This window comes from Heterodontus francisci, chromosome 10, assembly GCF_036365525.1.
Source record: "Heterodontus francisci isolate sHetFra1 chromosome 10, sHetFra1.hap1, whole genome shotgun sequence".
In the NCBI taxonomy this organism is placed as follows: Eukaryota; Metazoa; Chordata; class Chondrichthyes; order Heterodontiformes; family Heterodontidae; genus Heterodontus; species Heterodontus francisci.
Genome location: NC_090380.1, coordinates 78,630,470 through 78,652,846, shown reverse-complemented (window position 1 = coordinate 78,652,846; position 22,377 = coordinate 78,630,470). Strand labels below are relative to the sequence as shown.

The following is a 22,377-nucleotide window of genomic DNA, read 5'->3' as shown; positions in this document are numbered from 1 at the left end:
GCCTGAAAGGGTAGGTGAAACAGATCCAGTAATAACATTCAAAAGGGAATTGGTTAAATACTTGGAGTGAAAATTCCAGTGCTTTGGGGAAAGAGCAAGGGACTGGGACTAATAGGTTAGCTCTTTCAAAGAACCAGGTTGAAAGACTTCCTCTGTGCTGTAAGATTCTGATTTCAATTATAACTGGTGCTCTATAATCACCTTGTACACAATAAAGCATTTATCAAGTTTCGTCTGAGATGCTCACTGGGAGATGGAAGAAATACAATTGCAAAAGATATGATTGCCCAGTCCAGATCACATCGGGATGCAATTGTTACATCCCTGGATTATGCTATTGCACAAATAGAAATAGGGTGTTATAAGTCAACTGCTATAAAAGTAAATTAAACAGGTAATGCTGGAAAAACTCAGCTGGTCAGGCAGCATCTGTGGAGCGACAGAGTTAACGTTTCAGGTATGTGACCTTTCATCAGACCTCATAAAAGTGAGACTCATGCCACTGAATCTGAGAAAATATCCGATAAAGCTCCAACACTGAATTGTTTCATCCCATCCACCAATCTTCAAAAATAATTGGGAAAACATTTTTTAATGAAAAGGAATTTGCGAGACTTAGCAGAGGTAGAGTGAGCTAAAAAGAGTTCTGGTTCTTAATTAAAAGCAGAATACTGTGTATGCAGGAAATCTGAAATAAAAACAAAGTGCTGGAAATACTCAGCAGGTCTGGCAGCATCTGTGGAGAGAGAAGCAGAGTTAGCGTTTCAGATCTGCATTGCTTGTGGGTTGCTGTAGGAGGGAAGGGTTCAGATTTCTTGCACATTGGGAAGATGTCAGGAGACATAAAGTGGACAGTTACCTGGCTCCTTGCTGAGAGGATAAATAGAGCAGTTATTTAAATTAGTTCACTGGGGTGGGAGCAATTAATTCTGTTACATCTATAATTTTTAAAAATCTCAGTTCCCCTAAAAATTCTATCCTGACGGTAGAAAGGCTGAAAAGTTTCCTCCATGAACACTGACATAATCTTAATTTAGAATGATTGGAAGTGGAGACAAAAACAAAATTCAAAAGTTTGCAGATGATACTAAACTAGGAGAGACCACAAACAACGAGAAACCGATTGAACAAATATAGAAAAAAAAACTATAGTTTGGGAGCTAGCTGTGTGCAGCAGTAGCAAAGAAAGTACATAAAATCTTGAGTTGTAGAGGAGTAGAGCACAATCTGAGTTTGTCCAGAACTTTGGTCCAACTTCATAGTTCTGTTCGTGATTTTGTGACAGACGTCCAGGTATTGGAAACAGTTCAGCGATTGTCAAGCAATTTGGCACAAAGGCACCTGAGTTATGGCTACTGTTGGAAACTGGGTGGATTGTACTACATTAGGATTGGAAAGGCTCTTAACTGTAGAGGTAGGTTTGAAGAGACACAGATGAGGCTGACCAGGAGGAACTTTGACTTGATCATGGTTTTGCGGTTGGAGAATACAAAGCATTGCTGCGTAAGTGTGAAGTAGAGATGACTAGATTAATTAGGCTAGTGAGGACAAGAAATGTACAGTAGCAAACCATAAGATTGCAAAATGAAAGGAAATGCTGAAGAATGAATTTTTTTTTTTGTTTCTCTTACAAAATCTTTGTGATATCCAACTCATCCCTAGCTTCTGTTTAACAATATGCATGAGAACATTAATTTTGCATTGGGGGCTGTAAACCAGAAAGTGGGAAAAACTGAAACGTTAACACTGAATATAAATGCCCAAAGTTGCATGTGTTTAAGTAGAACACATATGAGAAATATTGGTTTATGGAAAATTGCTTGTTTTATTCCCATATAGCGATGAAAAACAGCAACTTGATTACGTGCCCAGTGTCACTTGGTTTATTTTTAGTAAGCAATTGGTTCCTGATGTGTATGTCTTGTAATTCAGTGTCATTTTGTTTTGGTTTGAACACTATTCCTGATGTGTTGATTTTCTTTTTGATTAGGAGACAAAGATGGCAGTAAGGTGACAACAGTGGTGGCAACACCTGGACAGGGCCCAGATCGGCCGCAGGAGGTCAGCTACACCGACACCAAGGTGATTGGCAATGGCTCTTTTGGAGTGGTTTACCAGGCGAAACTATGTGACACAGGAGAGCTGGTGGCCATCAAGAAAGTTTTGCAGGACAAGAGATTTAAGGTAAAGGACACCATTCATTCTAGCTGCAAATTTCAGAAGACAGTTTACAAATGTTAAGACTTTCTCCCCTTTTGGGAAGGGCTGGGTGAGAAAAGAAGCAGCTGTGCCTTGAAGTAACAGGAACTAATCCAAGTTATAAGAAAAATATCTGTCTCAACCTGATCAGTTTGGGAATTTGGATGCAGTCCAAGGGCATTTAAATGTCAGGCTATAAGGAATTGAAACATATTTTGTGGTTGGACTCTTGAGCAGATCTTGAATCATGCTTGAGTAGAATTTCTAGACATCCACAAATTTATAGTTGTCTGTCTGACAGGTCATTTGAAAATAGTTATATTTGCAGTAATCAGTTCTGTTAATAGACTATTTTCATAACCTGAAATTGAGATTGTATACAAGATCAGTGGAATTTCTACCAAATCGGTTACTCGATACCTCACCTGTTGCTGGATGGGTCCTAATATCTGTACCACAACTTTAGATTTTGAGTTTAAAAGCTGGAAAAGAATGTGGATAAAGTTGAAGCAGCAAAACCTAGTGTGGAATAGAATAATGCTTACTTTAGGCAGCTTGATACTGATCTAGTGCAGTTTTGAGCTATTTTCCATTGTTAGTGCATTAGGAGCAGCGCTCCAACATTGCATTCATCAGGATAACATTTAGTTCCAGTCTAGAAAGCCAAGACAAGATTTTGTCCTGTTGGGTTTTTCATTTTCTTGATCCAAAATTCAGATGTATTGGGGCATGCAATGGGGACAAAAAGTTGCAATTCCCTGGGGCTAGGTTTCACGTCCCAAGGATGGAAATAAAGACTCGCATTTATCTAGCGCTTTTCACAACCTGCAGATTTCTGCTTTACAGAAAATGAATTATTTTTGAAGTGGAGTCATCAAATACATCTGACACTGCATTTACTCTGGCACTGTTCTGTTTGACACCTTACTTAAAGCTTGTTTATGCTAATGACTGGCCTAACACCTGTTTAAAGAGCCCTATGGGAAATTGGTGAACATTGAGCAGCCTAACTAATGGCCCTTAAAGGCCATCACCAACGTTTGATTTTAAATGCAGCTTGGACCACTTTCACTTCTCCTTCCCAGCTTCCTCCAGCTGACCCAAATGGGAGATGCAGAGATTGGCAAGCTGCTTTTGGAGGAGCAACATGCACTCCTAGCTTGCCAAATTTGTTATGAGATTCAGTTTCAGTTTAGCCTTTGGCTTCTAGTGTACACTCAAGCCTGTTGCCATTCTGTAGCTGAGTACTGGCCAAACATCTTTCCAGGCCTATGGGTCCACCATACCAATTGAAGGAGAAGGAGAAAGAAAAGGTAATCTGAGAAATAAAATGTAAAATCTCCAATCATGTGAAGAAAAAAATTGCTTTCAGCTGAAGGGTGGTAATAGAGAACAAGCCATGGAGTTTGAGAAATGTCTGCCTTTATATAGTATTTCAGTCAGTTGAGCTTGAATCAGTTGTTTAAGGAGTCATTTGGTATTGCATTCTATTGTTTTTCTTTCATAGTAGCTGTTTTGAAGGACCATATGTGGTAAATATTATAAGCAGGATGAGCAACCCAGCATGTATGTGCTTGTGTATGTGTTTTTAAAAACTGAAATTCTCTGAGCTGAAGTATCTTCAGATGTGCACAAACATCCATATTCATGGTTTACTAGTTCAATGATTGAGAAGTTGTTTAGTGTGATTTTTTTTTTTTAGCATACCAGTTTTCCATGTGTTAAAATGGTCCATAGTATTTAATCTGTAGCCATACATTTAATTGTTGCAGTAGCTTAGAATTTCCATGACTTGGATTCTCCTGACCGGTCAGAATTGAGTTGAATTTTCTCAGCCAGTTTAGACTTGTATACATTAAGATTTTGGACGAGACATGTTTCAGGTATTTTTTAATGCTGGAAGGCAGCGGTATTTAAATATTGAGTGTACAGCACAGGAGGGCCCAAGTATAGATACAAGTAAAGTAGAGATTAGAAAAACAATTCCTTACCATGTATCAGATATATGCAATATTCGCTCATCACAAATAGTAACTGCTATGTTCACTCCCCCTTAAATGTGGTGGATAAATAATGACTTAATAATGAAACTGAAGAGTACAAGGTTAATTATAAACTAAGCAACTTGAGTTCCTGTGTTGCAGACAATGTGGAATATTCTGTGCAGTACAATCACTTGTGGCTAAATAATGTAGGTTGGAATGTATTCTGGTGTTTGCTCAATTACCTTTTTGGTGGGTGCATCGAACATTGACACCATTGGCCAGAAGTGTAACAAACCATGTCAACACCATGACTGCAAGAGCAGGGGCAAGGCTGGGTACATTGCAATGAGTGACTTTCCTCCGGACCCCTCAAAGCCTATGCTCTGATTACTGCTACGACCAAGGCAGGAGGAGTGCACGGTCTTCTCTAGTTCCACGTCTCCACAGGTCACAACATGTATATGTAAATGTTTACCCAGATACCGATATAGTTAATCATATACTCTACTTTTTATCCCTGAATAAAATACAACAAGGTTTCTTTAACAAACAACAAAATTCTCAGTTTATTATAAAACAAGACATAACCAGTAACGAAGCAAAGCATTAACACAGATTGAAGTATGATAGTTCCCTTTTTACCTGAGCATGCGTGCACACACGCGCGCACAGGTTAACTGAAAAAGTGATTTTCTCTTTAGAGCTCTGTTAAAATTAGAAACAAAAAAAGAATACTTTGGCCAAATACTTACTAATTTTTGAAGAAAAAAAGAGAAGATATGGAAAATGTCAGGTGTCTTTTTTTGTCTGGTGTCTTGAGTATATGGTGGCGGGTCACTGGGATCCTTTTCTGGAGCAGTTCATTCAAGCAGCGTCAAGGATTTATCTGGCAAGTTTTTCCAGCGTCTCAGCAGAAATGCAGTATTGGGGTTTTCGTTCCCAATCATTCGATAGAGTTTCTCTGCGACAGGAGAGGAGAAGAATTGACACATTGGACCTCTCTGGGTTCCTTAGAGACGTGCAGGAAAAATGGGGTGGGGGGTGGGTTCTTTCTCCTTGGCAGGCAAAATACCAACTGTCTTCAAAACCGTTCACACCCCAACACACTGTCCAAAGTGAAACCAAAAATAATATCTCAAGAGTCAAGTCTCCTGACCTGTATAAATCTTGACCTGTCACTCCTCTGTAAACATCTTCCCCCAAGTCAAAAAGCCCCTGCTGGGTATTTATCTGAAGACAGGTTGTTTTCAAATCAGACCTCTGTGTCCTTTCAATGGCCCCAGTGGAAAAAAAACAGCCTAACACTTATAAAATCTTCAGTCCTCAAAAAAAAAACCCAACAAAAAACATAGAAGCACATAGCACTACAAGGTTCCAGTCAGGAGTATGATGGAATACCTGTCTGGATTGGTGCAGTTGCAACAACATTTGAGCTCAATGCCATACCAGGTGCGAGTAGTTCACTGGATCAGTGTATCTGCACTGGACTCGATGTCCACCCCATCGACTATTTGGCGCAACAGGCGCTGCAGCAACTCAACAAGATTACTTTGACTGCATCTCCCTTCCTTGCAACCTCTCTCACTAAGTGCAATAATGTCAGGAGAACACCATCACAAACAGTTTCTTCTCCAACTTGTACACCAGTCTGTCTTAGGAACAGGAGTAGGCCATTCAGCTTCTTGAGCCTATTCAGTTAATTCATGCTTGACTGTACCCTAATTCCATTTACTTTTGTTCTAGATCCCTTAATATCCTTTGCCAAGAAATATCTATCAGTCTCCGTCTTGTAAAGTTTCAAAGCCTTTTGGGGAGAGACTTTGAAATTTCTCCTCCCTTTTATATGGAAAAAGTGCCTCCTGACTTCACTTTTAAATGGCTTGTCTCTAATTTTAAGTTTAATTCCATTGTTCTGGATTCTCCAACAGAGGAAATAGTTTCTCTGTCTACCCTGTGGAGTCTTTTCATCATTTGAAACATCTTGATGAATCACCTTGAGAGGGAGCTCATGTGGAACATGGACCAGTTGGGCCAATTGCCTTTTTCTGTTCTATAAATACTATGTAATACCTTCAGTCTTCTATACTCAAAGGAATAAACACCAAATTTATGCGACCTGTTCTCCTAATTTGAAGCCCACATATCATTCTGGTGAACATGTGTTTTATCTGCTCCAAGGCTGACACATCATTCCTGAGGTGTGCCTAGAACTGAATGCTACTCCAGATGTGGTCTGACTAAGCCTCTATACCCTGCAGCATAACTTCCTACCCATTGTATGCCAGCCCCCTTGCGATTGCCAACATTCTATTGGCCTTTCTGATTGATTTTTGTATCTGGTTGCTAGCTTTTAGTGATTTGTGTGGGTGGGCTGATTTTATTCAATCATGGGATGGGGATGTGGATGTCGCTGACCAGGCCCATCCCTAATTGCCCTTGAGAAGCTGGTGATGAGCTGCAGCCTTGAACTGCTGGTGCAGGAGCATGTGGTGTAGGAACATCCACAATGCTGATCGGTGGGGAGTTCTAGGATTTTGACCCAGCGATGATGAAGGAACGGTGATATAGTTCCAAGTCAAAATGGTTGTGACTTGGAGGGGAATTTGCAGGTGTTCCTTTACACCCGCTGCCCTTGTTCTTCTAGGTGGTAGAGGGCATGCGCTTGGAAGGTGCTGTTGAAGTCTTGCTGAGGTGCTGCAGTGCATCTTGTAGATTGCACACAGCAGCCATGGTGCACTGGTGGTAGAGGGAGTAAATGTTTAAGGTGGTGGATGGGGTGCTAATCAGGCTGGTTGCTTTGGCTTGGATGATGTCGAGCTTCTTGTGGAGAGTTTTCCCCTGGTTACCATTGACTTCAATTTTACTCTGGCCCCTTGATGCCAAACTCTCAAATTCTGCCTTGATGTCGAGGGCATTCACTCTCCCCTCTCATGGATAGCATTTTTGTTCCCCTGGAGCTTCTAGTTTCTCATGATTTCAAAAATACACTAATTTTTGTTTCTGTGATCCAATACCTCACACTTTCCCCCACATTGAACTCCATTTGCCACACTTAACCTATGCCCCTTTCTAATCACCACCTCCCATCTGCAGTGTCACCTATAAACTTGGATGTCCAACTCACTGATCCTTCATCCATTGGTTGGAGACATCCCTGGCACAAAGGAAGATGGTTGTGGTTGTTGGAGGCCAATCATCTCAGCCCCAGGTCATCACTGCAGGAATTCCTTAGGACAGTGTCCTGGCCCAACCATCTTCAGCTGCTTCAATGACCTACTCTCTATCATAAAGGTCACTAGTGGGCATGTTGGCTGATGATTGCAGAGTGTTCAGTTCCATTCAACTCATCCAAGCCATTAGTATATATGGTGAAAAGCTGAGGCCCAGTACAGGTCCTTGAGAACTTGTCACATCTTGCCAATCATCAGTACACATCCTTTTATTCTTACTGTCTGTCTCCTATCTTCCAACCAGTTTCCAGCCCATGTTACAAGGTTGTCTCCAATTCCATATGCTTTTGTTAAGAGTCTTATCAAATGCCTTTTGGATGTCCATATAGATAAAATCCATAGATACTCCCTTTTATCCACTACATTAGTGACCTCCCAAAAAAAATTAAACTAGGTTAGTTAGACATGACTTTGCCCTTCACTCACCATATTGACAGATTGTAGTAACTTAATCACAACTGGTATTAGATTGACAGGTCTGCAGTTGCCTGGTTTTTCGTTACCACTTCTTATGTCATGGAGTGATTGTAATTTTCTCCTGCAATGACAATTCCAAAATCAAGAGTTTTGGAAGATTACGACATCTGAAATTTTCTCACCCCTTAATACCCTTACATGGAATCCTTCAAGTCTTGGAGATTTGTTTAAATCCCATTATTTTCTCCATTACCACTTTTAAACTTGTATTAAATTGAATAAGTTCCTCCCTGTGATTTATTTCTAGTGAAGTGCCCTGGAATGTTGTAGCTGCCACACATGTCATGTATTCAAAATACTTTTTAATCATAACTGCACATGGGACACAGGATACAATACTGATGCAAAGTAGCCATATTAAACCTCCCCTATGTCCTGAGGAATCCTTTAGCAACTCTATATGCAGTCCTTCTCCCTCTACCTAACCTATTGAAATAACACTTTACAATTGTTCGTGCAGTTTTACACAACTTTCTTTTCTACTGATCTTTGGTTGCTCTGATTGCAGTTTTCATTACCATATCTATTCTTGTTTTCTTCTAATTTGTCGAAGTATTTCAGCTTAAAATTAAGTTAAAGCCCTTCATTATGCAATGTTACCAAACTCAAACACTTTAATGATTTGCATTCAAAGTGTCTTGTCACATTTGGCTCTTGACCTAGTGTTCTCACCTATGTGGGCACAGTGCATAAATCTTAATTGCAGTAGTTCTTTAAAACCATTCCAAAGCTCAGTTGAAATCGTTCCAGTAGCTGGAAAAACCAAGTACAGATGCATAGAAATGCCTCTTCCTCCCAGTACTTACCATTTCTGTGCAAACAGTGCAAGTGAGCAAAATAATGGCCTAATTATTTTTAGGAACATGAGCACCGCAATGAATGGATTCTTTCAAAACAGTCTTTCTCATCTTGTGATTAAGGGAGTATTGGTAACACAGCCTGCTCCTTGGTAATGCTGTTAAAATTATGGATTGACACTAAGAGTCATCAATAGCCTTTACTTTCCTGTAACAAAAACAGAAAATGCTGGTAATCGGTCAGGCAGAATCTGTGGAGGGAGAAACAGAGTTAACGTTTCAGCTAGTGATCTTTCATCAGATGACGGACACAACCTGAAACGTTAGCTCTGTTTCTGTCTCCACGGATGCTGCCTGACCTGCCATTTCCAGCATTTTCTCTTTTTGTTCCAGATTTACAACATCTGCAGTATTTTGGTTTTGCTTTACTTTACTTTATTTGAGGAACAATTTACCTCTACTTGGCACACTTTCTTACATTGTAGCTGGCATTCAGAACTCTGCAAAGTTGAGGTATTGAAGCTGCATGCTATTCCATGGTGCGCTACAATACTGCAACATTTAAGAAATTTATTTATCAATCATCCAAAAATTACAGGACAAATAGATTTAAGATCAAGCATCCAAAAATTAGTTATCTAGAATGTCCCTTTATTTAAAAACAATTGGGGTAAGTTTTATAACTGAAGATTCACTTTTGGTGCTTACTGTTAACTACTGAAATTGAAATTGCATTGATTACATCAAAATCCTGCCTCAAGTTGTGAACTGCTAAATATTAGCACAATACCATATATACTTGTGTAAATATCGATCATGTATAAAAGTCGAGTCACGACTTAAGGCCAAAAAAAGTCTTGAATTTTTCCTATATCTCATGGAGAAGTCTAATCACGTACTAGTATAAACACCCGAGTGTTCAGATAGGACCCCACATTTTTTCAATAAGGTGCTAAGGAAGAAGAACAAATACATAGTGTACTTTAAGCTATAAGTCGTTGCGTGTGCAAAGAAGGTGAATAATTGTGCGGCAGCAAGAATTCAAAGTATCAGAAGAACAAAGAACAGTGCAGCACAGGAACAGGCCACTCGGCTCTCGGAGAAAGCTTTCCACACAACTCCTGAAGATGCCAAAGAATAAAAGTGCCAACGGGGAAAGCCTAGCCAGTGGTCGCAATTAGATGGTAAAGTTGCAGAATGGATCAGTAAACGTTGCCAACTCACACAACTCTACGCCCTGTCTCCATGGTGGCTATTATTTTGTTGTTAAAAGCTTGAAGATATGACTTGTGTAAAGTCGACTCCCCCCCAAATTTTAGCCTCAGAAATTTGACTTTTACATGAGTATGTATGGTAATTGTCTAAATGGGTGTTTGAAATTCTGTGACTGTCTTGATAATTTCAAATGTTAATTTAGCATTAAAAGTCTTGGACCATTTTAGATTCTAATTGACTCGATGGTGGCTTAGCCTTAAGTAGTCAAAGATTAAGTTCTTCTGTTCAGACAGGATCTTGAACTGGTAAAAGTTCTATTGCTGGCCCAAAATTTAACTGGGAGAGGAGAAAAGTTGTTGGTTTTCAATGGTTGTGTTTCAGTCAATGATTAGTTACAGACCTTGTCTTTGGCCTGAGCCCTCCAATTGGGGCTTTAACTGTGGTTGGCTGAGACCAGCTAGCAGTTCATAGGTAATAAAGGGCACAGGCTAGTTTGACTAATTGCGACTTGCTACCTAAATGAACATCTACTTTCGAGACTCTGTGTTAGTTGAGCCATAGAATTTTACAGCATAGAGGGGGCTATTCAGCCCATCATCTCATCGCTAGAGCAATCCGAAACAAATCTCTGTGCCTTGTGCTCTCCCCATCGCCATGCATCGTCTTCTGCTCCAAATATTTATCAATTCTCCCTTTAAAGGAGGTAATGGTCTCTGCTTCAACCAACTCTTCCATCACCAGTGCACTGCGGCTGCAGTATATACAATCTGCAGGATGCACTACAACAACTCACCGAGCTTACTTTGGTAACACTTCCTTCCTTACAACCTCTACCACCACAATGCCTTTCCTTAATGGGGCACTCAAAGCTTGCACAGTACTCTTTCACTGTGACTAACCAATGCTTTGCACAAAATTATTATTTTGCTTTTATTAAACACACGTGATGTCAACTTTTTAAAATCATTTTTATCTACCTGCACTTGGCTTTAAAGGAATTATGTATTTGAACTCCCCTGCTTTTTGTCCATCCGCACCCTTAAGTGTCTTTCTGTCTTTCCATTGAGTGCATACTCCCATTGCTTGTTTTTCCTCCCAAACTGTATTACTTAGCAAAAGTAAACTGCATTTGTCACCTGTCTGCCTATTTTACTGTCTTATTGTTGTGTGCCCAATGTTAATTTTTTACAGTTTGCCAAAATCCTAATTGTTTCATTAGCAAATGAAAAATCACAGTCAGGGTTTTTGCTATTCTGACTTCTTTGAATAGCTAAGCATGCATGCGGTTCGGTCCCAGAGACTTATTTATTTTGAGGTTTTCAGAACCTATTCCTTTTCTAGTTACCTATATTTTTTAACTTTTTGTAGAAAATTACATTTACACTGCCATTGTCATTTGTAAAATTTACTGCAAATTTAAGATGTACACCATACCTTTTGTAATTAGATTGTTTCATCCCTGATTGGTCCTCCCCTCTCAACTATTTTTACTTTTTAGATGCTTATAAGAGTCCTTACTATTCCCTTTACATATTACCTGCCACCTTTTTCACATTCCCTATTAGGCCGCTTAATCTTCATTTTCACCTCCCCACTAACTTTTTATTCACTATTGTTTTGCTGTAATTTTTTTCTTTTGTCTCCCTTTTAACCTTTTATTTTTAGGCTCTTTATACTACGTGCGATTCTTTTGGTACACATCCCTTTTTGCCTCCCATAGGAATATATTTTGTGTTGTGGTCACCTTGTATTTTTGAAGATTTCCCATTACTGATCCATTAATCTATTTACTAATTTTCCCCAGTTTCCTTCTTATCAACTGAACTTTGCCTTGTTCTAATCCATTGCCCTTATCTTTGGCTCTGATCCTTTTCTGTGCTTTCACTGAATATTTGATGGTCACTATTTCCCAATTGTTGTCTTATTCTCTCATCAGTTATTTGCCATACTTCATTTCTCAGAACTAAATCAAATACTTTCCTCATTAGACTGGAAACATGTAATCTGGGAAGCAAATCCAGATACAGTCTTTGGTGTTTCCCAGTCTGGCCCTATGCATGAGCTTTTCGTTATCTTGGGATAGTTAAAATAATCCTGGATTATTGCCCTGCAGTTCTTTTTTTTTAACTTCATTCATGCGATGTGGGTGACGCTGGCCAGGCCAGCATTTATTGCCCATCCCTAATTGCCCTTGAGAAGGTGGTGGTGAGCTGCCTTCTTGAACCGCTGCAGTCCATTTGGGGTAGGTATACCCACAGTGCTGTTAGGAAGGGAGTTCCAGCATTTTGACCCAGCGACAGTGAAGAAGGAACGGCAATATAGTTCCAAGTCTGGATGGTGTGTGACTTGGAGGGGAACTTGCAGGTGGTGGTGTTCCCATGCATTTGCTGCCCTTGTCCTTCTAGTTGGAAGAGGTCGTGGGTTTGAAAGGTGCTGTCTAAAGGAGCCTCGGTGCATTGCTGCAGTGCATCTTGTAGATGGTACACACTGCTGCCACTGTGCGTCGGTGGTGGAGGGAATGAATGTTTGTAGATGTAGTGCCAATCAAGCGGGCTGCTTTGTCCTGGATGGTGTCAAGCTTCTTGAGTGTTGTTGGAGCTGCACCCATCCAGGCAAGTGGAGAGTACTCAATCACACTCCTGACTTGTGCCTTGTAGTTGGTGGGCAGCGTTTGGGGAGTCAGGAGGTGAGTTACTCGCCTCAGGATTCCTAGCCTTTGACCTGCTCTTGTAGCCACAGTATTTATATGGCTACTCCAGTTCAGTTTCTGGTCAATGGTAGCCCCTAGGGTGTTGATAGTGGGGGATTCAGCGATGGTAATGCTGTTGAATGTCAAGGGGAGATGGTTAGATTCTCTCTTGTTGGAGATGGTCATTGCCTGGCACTTGTGTGGCGCGAATGTTACTTGCCACTTATCAGCCCAAGCCTGGATATTGTCCAGGTCTTGCTGCATTTCTACAGAGACTGCTTCAGTATCTGAGTAGTCACGAATGGTGCTGAACATTGTGCAATCATCAGCGAACATCCCCACTTCTGACCTTATGATTGAAGGAAGGTCATTGATGAAGCAGCTGAAGATGGTTGGGCCTAGGGCACTACCCTGAGGAACTCCTGCAGTGATGTCCTGGAGCTCAGATGATTGACCTCCCAACAACCACAACCATCTTCCTTTGCGATAGGTATGACTCCAGCCAGTGGAAGGTTTTCCCCCTGATTCCCATTGACATCAGTTTTGCTAGGGCTCCTTGATGCCATACTCGGTCAAATGCTGCCTTGATGCCAAGGGCAGTCACTCTCACCTCACCTCTTGAGTTCAGCTCTTTTGTCCATGTTTGAACCAAGGGTGTAATGAGGTCAGGAGCTGAGTGGCCCTGGCGGAACCCAAACAGAGCGTCACTGAGCAGGTTATTGCTAAGCAAGTGCCGCTTGATGGCACTGTTGATGACACCTTCCATCACTTTACTGATTGAGAGTAGGCTGATGGGGCGGTAATTGGCCTGGTTGGATTTGTCCTGCTTTTTTTTGTGTACAGGACATAGCTGGGCAATTTTCCACATTGCAGGGTAGATGCCAGTGTTGTAGCTGCACTGGAACAGCTTGGCTCGGGGCGCGGTAAGTTCTGGAGCACAGGTCTTCAGTACAATTGCCGGAATATTGTCAGGGCCCATAGCTTTTGCAGTATCCAGTGCCTTCAGTCATTTCTTGATATCACGCGAAGTGAATCTAATTGGCTGAAGTCTGGCATCTGTGATGCTGGGGACTTAAGGAGGAGGCGGAGATGGATCATCAACTCGGCACTTCTGGCTGCAGAGTGTTGCAAATGCTTCAGCCTTATCTTTCGCACTGATGTGCTGGGCTCCCCCATCATTGAGGATGGGGATATTTGTGGAGCCACCTCCTCCAGTTAATTGTTTAATTGTCCACCACCATTCACGGCTGGATGTGGCAGGACTGCAGAGCTTAGATCTGATCCGTTGGTTATGGGATCACTTAGCTTTGTCTATCGCATACTGCTTACGCAGTTTGGCGGGCAGATAGTCCTGTGTTGTAGCTTCACCAGATTGACTCTTCATTTTGAGGTATGCCTGATGCTGCTCCTGGCATGCCCTCCTGCACTCTTCATTGAACCAGGGTTGGTCTCCTGGCTTGATAGTAATGGTAGAGTGGGGAATATGCCAGGCCATGAGGTTACAGATTGTGGTTGAGTACAATTCTGCTGCTGCTGATGGCCCACAGCACCTCATGGGTACCCAGTTTTGCATTGCTAGATCTGTTCGAAATCTATCCCATTTAGCACGGTGATAGTGCCACACAACACGATGGACGGTATCCTCAATGTGAAGGTGGGACTTTGTCTCCACAAGGACTGTGCGGTGGTCACTCCTACCAATACAGTCATGGACAGAAGCATCTGCAGCAGGCAGATTGGTGAGGACTAGGTCAAGTATGTTTTTCCCTTATGTTGGTTCCCCCACCAACTGCCGCAGACCCAGTCTGGCAGCTATGTCCTTTCGGGCTCGGTCAGTAGTTGTGCTACCGATCCACTCTTGGTGATGGATATTGAAGTCCCCCACCCAGAGTACATTTTGTGCTCTTGCCACCCTCAGTGCTTCCTCGAAGTGCTGTTCAACATGGTGGAGTACTGAGTCATCAGCTGAGTGAGGGCGATAGGTGGTAATCAGTAGGAGGTTACCTTGCCCATGTTTGACCTGATGCCATGAGACTTCATGGGGTCCAGAGTCGATGTTGAGGACTCCCAGGGCAACTCCCTCCCTACTGTATACCACTGTGCCACCACCTCTGCTGGGTCTGTCCTGCCAGTGGGACAGGACATACCCGGGGATAGTGATTGCAGTGTCTGGGAAATTGTCTGTCAGGTATGATTCTGTGAGTATGATTGTCAGGCTGTTGCTTGACTAGTCTGTGGGACAGCTCTCCCAACTTTGGCACAAGCCCCCAGATGTTAGTAAAGGAGGACTTTGCAGGGTTAACAGGGCTGGGTTTGCCGTTGTCGTTTCTGGTGCCTCGGTCGATGCTGGTTCGTCCATCCGGTTTCGTTCCTTTTTATTGACTTTGTAGCGGTTAGGTACAACTGAGTGGCTTGCTGGGCCATTTCAGAGGACATGTAAGAGTCAACCACATTGCCGTGGGTCTGGAGTCACATGTAGGCCAGACCAGTTAAGGACAGCAGATTTCCTTCCCTAAAGGACATTCGTGAGCCAGATGGGTTTTTACAATAATCGACAATGGTTTCATGGCCATCATTAGACTAGCTTTTAATTCCAGATTTATTAATTAAATTCGAATTCCACCTTCTGCTGTGGTGGGATTCGAACCTATGTCCCCAGAGAAATACCCAGGGTCTCTGAGTTACTAGTCCAGTGATAATACCACTACGCCACCGCCTACCCATGCATATCGCTCTCAACTGCCTGCACATCTCTTCCTCTATTTCGCTACCACTGTATGGTGGCTTCTGATGCTTGCGAAGAATTGTACAATTTCACTTCCTATCTCTCAATTTTATGCGTATGAGTTCTGTCCTAACTCAACTTCCTGGGATGACAACAAAAACTTGCATTGATATAGAGCCTTTAATGTAGTAAAATGTCCCAAGGTGCTTCACAGGAGTATTGTCAAATAAAAATTTGACACTGAGCTGCATAAGTTGATACTAGGACAAATGACCAGAACCTTGGTCAAAAACTTAGGTTTTGGGAGTGCCTAATGGTAGAGAGAGAGAGAATGAAGGGAGGGAGGGAGGGAATTCGAGATTGGAACCTTGGCAACTGAAAGCACAGCCATCAATGGTGAAGCAATTAAAATAGGGGATGTGCAAGAGGCCAGAGTTGGAGTCTTGTCAGACTGGAGGAAGTTAGAGATGGGGAGGGGTGAGGCCATGGAGGCATTGGAAAACAAGGGATTTTAAAATCAAGAACTTGTTGCACTGGGAGCCAGTGTAGTTCGATGAGCACAGGGGTGATGATGAACAGGACCTGGTGAGAGTTAAAACATGGGCGGCAGAGTTTTGGATGACCTCAAGTTTATGGAGGGTAGAGGTTGAGAGGCTGGCCAGGAGTGTGTTGGAATAGTCAAGTCCAGAAGTGTGACGGGCATGGATGAGGGTTTCAGTAGCAGATGAGCTGAGGCAGGTGTGGATTTGGGTGATGTTATGGAGGCAAAAGTAGGGTGTTCTTAGCGATGGAGCAGGTATGTGGTCAGAAGCTCATCTTGGGGTCAGATATTACACCAAGGTGGTGAATAATGCAGCCTCAGACATTTGCCAGGGAGAGAGATGGTTGTTGGCTGGAGAGTGCAGTTTGTTGCAGCAACTGAGACAAGTACTTCAGTCTTTCCGATATTTAATTGAAGGAAATTTCTGTTCATGCATTACTGGATGTCAGACGAGCAATGTGGCCATTTAGAGACAGTGAAGGACATCCTTCTGCTCCAACACAGTGATAGAATCCTTTACTAATACAGTCAACTTATACTCCTTTTTCCCACTCTATCTTTCCTGGAAATATTGTAACCAAGGATATTAAGTTCTCCGTCCTATTCAAATGTAAGCTAACGCACCATTGCAGCTACAGATCGTATCCACAGCAATATGGTTGACTCTTAATGCCCTCTGAGATGTCCTAGCAAGCCATTCAGTTGTATCAAACCGCTATAAAGACAATAAGGAATGAAACCAGATGGACCACCCGGCATCGACCAAGGCACCGGAAACAACAACAGCAGCAAACCCTGCCCTGTCGACCCTACAAAGCTCTCCTTACTAACTGGGGTGGCTTGTGCCAAGGTTGGGACAGCAGCAGCCGGACATGGTCATATTCACAGAACCATACCTTGCAGACAATGTCCCAGACACCACCATCACCATCCTGGGTATATCCCGTCCCACTGGCAGGGCAGACCCAGCAGAGGTGGCGGCACTGTGGTATACAGTTGGGAGGGAGTTGCCCCCGGAGTCCTCAACATTGATTCTGGACTCCATGAAGTCGCATGGCATCAGGTCAAACATGGGCAAGGAAATCTGCTGTTGATTACCACCTACTGCCCCCCCCCCAGCCTCAGCTGATGAGTCAGTACTCCTCCATGTTGAATACCACTTGGAGGCAGCACTGAGGGTGGCAAGGGCGCAGAATCTACTCTGGGTGGAGGTCTTCAATGTCCATCGCCAAGAGTGGCTCAGTCGCACCATTACTGACCGAGCTGGCCGAGTCCTAAAGGACATAGCTGCTAGACTGGGTCTGCAGCAGGTGGTGAGGGAAAAATATACTTGACCTCATCCTCACCAATCTGCATGTTGCAGATGCATCTGTCCATGACAGTATTGGTAGGAGTGACAGTCCTTGTGGAGACAAAGTCCCATCTTCACATTGAGGATACCCTCCATCGTGTTGTGTGGCACTACCACCGTGTTAAATTGGGTAGACTTCGAACAGATCTAGCAACTCTAAACTGGCCATCTATGAGGCGCTGCGGGGCAGCAGCAGAATTGTACTCAACCACAATCTGTAACCAGCATATTCCCCATTCTACCATTACCATCAAGCCGGGGGATCAACTCTGGTTCAATGAAGAGTACAGGAAGACACGTGAGGAGCAGCACTAGGCATACCTCAAAATGAGGTGTCAACCTGGTGAAGCTACAACACAGGACTACTTGCATGCCAAACACCGTAAGCAGCATGCGATAGACAGAGTTAAGTAGTATTACTTAAAGGCAGAGTAATATTAATGGGGGATTTTAACTTAGACATAGATTGGGAGAGGCAGACTAACACCTGTCAGAAAAGTAGTGAATTTCTGGAATGTGTCCGGGATAGTTTCCTATAGCAATATGTCCTAGATGTAACAAGGACAGGCAATATTAGATTTAGATATGAATAATGAGCCAAATTTAATTAGTAGCCTATCTGTGCGTGAACATTTATCAAATAATGATCACAACATGATCGAATTTGAGGTAGTGTTTGAAAGTGAAAAGCACAAATCAGCTGCTAGAATTTTAGACTTGGGTAAGGCTGACTTTACCGGGATGAGACAGAGACTGTCCACGGTAAACTGGGTAGATCTGTTAATGGGTCAAACGACTGAAGAACAGTGGAGAATATTTAAGGAAACATTTAACGAAATACAGAGCGAGTATTTATCCCTGAGAGGAAAAAGTTCCACTTCACAGAAAAAACAGCCATGGACAACTAAAGAGATTAGGGATAGCATAAAACAAAAAGAAATGGCTTACAAAAATGCAAAACGCAGCACAGATCCAGCCGAATGGGATCGATACAAAGACCAGCAAAAGGTCACAAAGCAGCTTATAAGAGATTATGAAAGGAAATTTGCAAAGGACATGAAAATCAATAAGAAGAAATTTTATAGTTACATAAAGGGAAAACGGGTGGTCAAGAGCAATGTAGGCCCACTAAAAGCTGAAACTGGTCATATTGTCATTGATAATGGGGAATTGGCAGACATGTTGAACAATTACTTTGCCTCAGTATTTACAGTTGAAAAGGAGGATAACTTGCCGGAAGTCCCCAAAAAATTAATAGCCGATAGGGGACAGGGACTTAATACAACTAACGCAAGTAAAACATCAGTAACAAGGAAATTAATGGAACTAAAGAGTGAGAAATCCCCAGGACCTGACTCTTTCCATCCGAGGGTGTTAAAGGAAGTAGGGGAACACATTGTAGATGCCTTAACTATAGTCTTTCAGAGTTCCCTAGATTCAGGAGTGGTCCCTCTGGATTGGAAAGTTGCACATGTCACTCCACTTTTTAAGAAGGGTGAAAGGGGGAACCAAGGAAATTACAGACCAGTTAGCCTGACATCTGTGGTGGGCAAGTTGCTGGAGTCTATAATCAAGGATAGGGTGACTGAACATCTAGAAAAATTTCAGTTAATCAGGGACCGCCAGCACGGATTCATGATGGGAAGGTCATGCCTGACAAATCTCATTGAATTTTTTGAAGAGGTGACTAAGGTAGTGGACAGGGGAATGTTTATGGATGTTATTTATATGGACTTCCAGAACGCATTTGATAAAGTCCCACATAAGAGACTTAACTAAGGTAGAAGCCCATGGAGTTGAGGGCAAATTATTGACGTGGTTAGAAACTTGGTTGAGTGGTAGGTGACAGAGTGGGGATAATGGGTAAGTACTCCGATTGGCAGGATGTAACTAGTGGTGTCCCGCAGGGATCTGTGTTGGGGCCTCAATTATTCACATTATTCATTAACGAATTGGATGATGGCATAGTAAGTCATCTATCCAAATTTTCTGATACAAAGCTAGGCGGCATTGTAGACAGTCTAGATCGCATAAAATTGCAAAGAGATATTGACAGACTAGGTGTGGGCAAAACTGTGGCAGATGGATTTCAATGCGGGCAAGTGTGAGGTTATCCGTTTTGGACCAAAAAAGGATACAGCAGGGTACTTTCTAAATGGGAAAAGGTTAAGTACAGTGGAGGTGCAAAGAGACTTGGAGGTTCAGGTGCATAGATCTTTAAAATGCCATGAGCAAGTGCAGAAAATAATCAAAAAGGCTAATGGAGTGCTAGCCTTTATATCTAGAGGATTGGAGTATAAAGACACAGAGGTTATGCTGCAGCTGTACAAAACCCTGGTTAGACCCCACTTGAAGTACTGTGAGCAGTTCTGGGCATCACACCTTAGGAAGGATATATTGGCCTCGGGAGTGCAACGTAGGTTTACAAGAATGATGCCTGGACTACAGGGGTTAAGTTACAAATTAGGCCTGTTTTCGCTAGAATTTAGACGGTTAAGGGGTGATCTGATTGAAGTCTTCAAGATAGTAACAGGAAAAGACGGGCTAGATAAAGATAAACTATTTCCACTGGTTGGAGATTCTAAAACTAGGTGGCATAGTCTAAAAATTAGGACCAGACTGTTCAGGAGAGATGTTAAGCACTTCTTCATGCAAAGGATGGTAGAGGTTTGGAACACTCTCTCCCACAAACAGCAGTTGAAGCTACAACAGTTGTTAATTTTAAATTTGAGATGGAATTTTGTTGAGCAAAGTATTAAGGGATATGGGCCAAAGGCAGGTATATGGAGTTAGGCCACGGATCAGCCATGATCTCATTGAATGGCGGGACAAGCTCGAGCGGCTGAATGGCCTACTCCTGTTCCCATCTTCCTATGTTCCTATGTTCTTCCTAAGTAATCCCACAACCAATGGATCAGATTGAAGCTCTGCAGTCCTACTACATCCAGTCGTGAATGGTGATGGACAATTAAACAACTAACAAGAGGAGGAGGCTCCACAAATATTCCCATCCTCAATGATGGGGGAGCCCAGCACATCAATGCAAAAAATAAGGTTGAAGCATTTGCAACAATCTTCAGCCAGAAGTGCTGAGTGGGTGATCCATCTCCGCCTCCTCCTGAAGTCCCCAGCATCACAGATGCCAGTCTTCAGCCAATTCGATTCACTCCACGTGATATCAAGAAATGACTGAAGGCACTGGATACTGCTAAGGCTAAGGACCCTGACAACATTCCGGCAATAGCACTGAAGACCTGTGCTTAAGAAGTTGCCGTGACACTAGCCAAGCTGCTGAGGTACAGCTACAACACTGGCATCTACCCGGCAATGTGAAAAATTGCCCAGTATGTCCTGTACACGAAAAGCAGGACAAATTCAACCCGGCCAATTACCGCCCATCAGTCTACTCTCGATCATCAGTAAAGTGATGGAAGGTGTCGTCGACAGTGCTGTCAAGCGCCACTTGCTTAGCAATAACCTGCTCAGTGATGCTCAGTTTGGGTTCTGCCAGAGCCACTCAGCTCCTGACCTCATTACAACCTTGGTTCAAACATGGACAAAAGAGCTGAACTTGAGGTGAGGTGAGAATGACTGTCGTTGACATTACGGCCGCATTTTACCGAGGATGGCATCAAGGAGCTCTACCAAAACTGGACTCAATGGGCATCGGGGTGGGGGGGAAACTCTCGCTGGTTGGAGTCATACCTAGCATGAAGGAAGATGGTTGTGGTTGTTGGAGGTCAATCATCTGAGCTGCAGGAGTTCTTCAGGGTAGTGTAGTAGGCCCAAACATCTTCAGCTGCTTCATCAATGACCTTCCTTCAATCATAAGGTCAGAAGTGGGGATGTTCGCTGATGAGTGCACAACATTCAGCACCGTTTGTGACTGCTCATACTGAAGCAGTCCATGTCGCAATGCAGCAAGACCTGGACAATATCCAGGATTGGGGTCATAAGTGGCAAGTAACATTTGCGCCTTACATGTGTCAGGCAATGACTATCTCTCCGAGATAATCTAACCATCTCCCCATGACATTCAATGGAGTACGATCGCTGAATCCCCCACGATCAGCATCCTGGGGTTACCATTGACCAGAAGCTGGACTGGAGTAGCCTTATAAATACCATGGCAACAAAAGCAGGTCAGAGGCTAGGAATTCTGTGGCGAGTAATTCACGTCCTGACTCCCCAAAGCCTGTCCATCATCTACAAGGCACAAGTCAGGAGTGTGCTGGAATACTCTCTACTTTCCTGGATGGATGCAGCTTCAACAACACTCGAAGCTTGACACGATTCAGGACAAAGCAGCCCCCTTGATTGGCACCCCATCCATAAAAAACATTTCACTTCCTCCACCACTGACGCACACTGGCAGCAGTGTGTACCATCTACAAGCTGCACTGCAGCAATGCACCAAGGCTCCTTAGACAGCACCTACCAAACCTGTGACCTCTACCACCTCGAAGGACAAGGGCAGCAGTTGCATGGGGACGACACCACCTGCGAGTTCCCCTCCAAGCCACACACCATCCTGACTTGGAACTACATCGCTATTCCTTTCACTGTTGCTGGGTGAAGATCCTGGAGCTCCCTTCCTAACAGCACTGTGGGTGTACCTACCCAACATGGGCTGCAGTGATTCACGAAAGCAGCTCTCCGCCACCACTGAGGGCAATTAAGGATGGGCAATAAATGCTGTCCTAGCTGGCAATGCCCACATCTAATGAATTATTTTTCAAAAAACAGTTATAATCTCTCCAATTTTGTGCCTTCATATACATACCACTCAATTCTGATTTCAATTTTTAGGATGTTGACCCTTACTGTTTTTCCTTTCATAAATTTTCATATCTATTGTCCTCATCCTCCTCCAGTGCCTTTCCGCTTTCAACTAACTGGGTGGGACTGCTCTCACCTGTTTCCATTCTTATCTATCTAATTGTAGCCAGAGAATCACTTGCAATGGCTTCTCTTCCTGCTTCCGCACTATCTATCCTTGGCTCCCGTCCTATTTTTCATCTACATGCTGTCCCTTTTCGACATCATCCAAAAGCAAAACGCTAGTTTTCACATATATGCTGACGACACCTAGCTCTAACTCAGAACTACCTCTCTCGACTCCTCCACTGTTGCTAAATTATTAGACTGCTTATTCGACATCCAGTACT

General features: G+C 42.9%; 1 protein-coding gene across 3 annotated transcripts in view; it reads left to right on the top strand.

Moving 5' to 3' along the window:
- The window catches only part of gsk3ba (glycogen synthase kinase 3 beta, genome duplicate a), a 211,654-nt gene that overhangs the window by 76,871 nt on the left and 112,406 nt on the right, over nucleotides 1–22,377 (top strand). For all 3 annotated transcript variants that reach the window (XR_010975847.1, XM_068040837.1, XM_068040838.1), the window contains one exon: nucleotides 1,991–2,184. Coding sequence is in view for 2 of the 3 variants with exons in the window: in XM_068040837.1 (XP_067896938.1) it covers nucleotides 1,991–2,184 (194 nt within the window). In the remaining variant the exon portion in view is untranslated. The remainder of the gene's footprint in view (nucleotides 1–1,990; nucleotides 2,185–22,377) is intronic.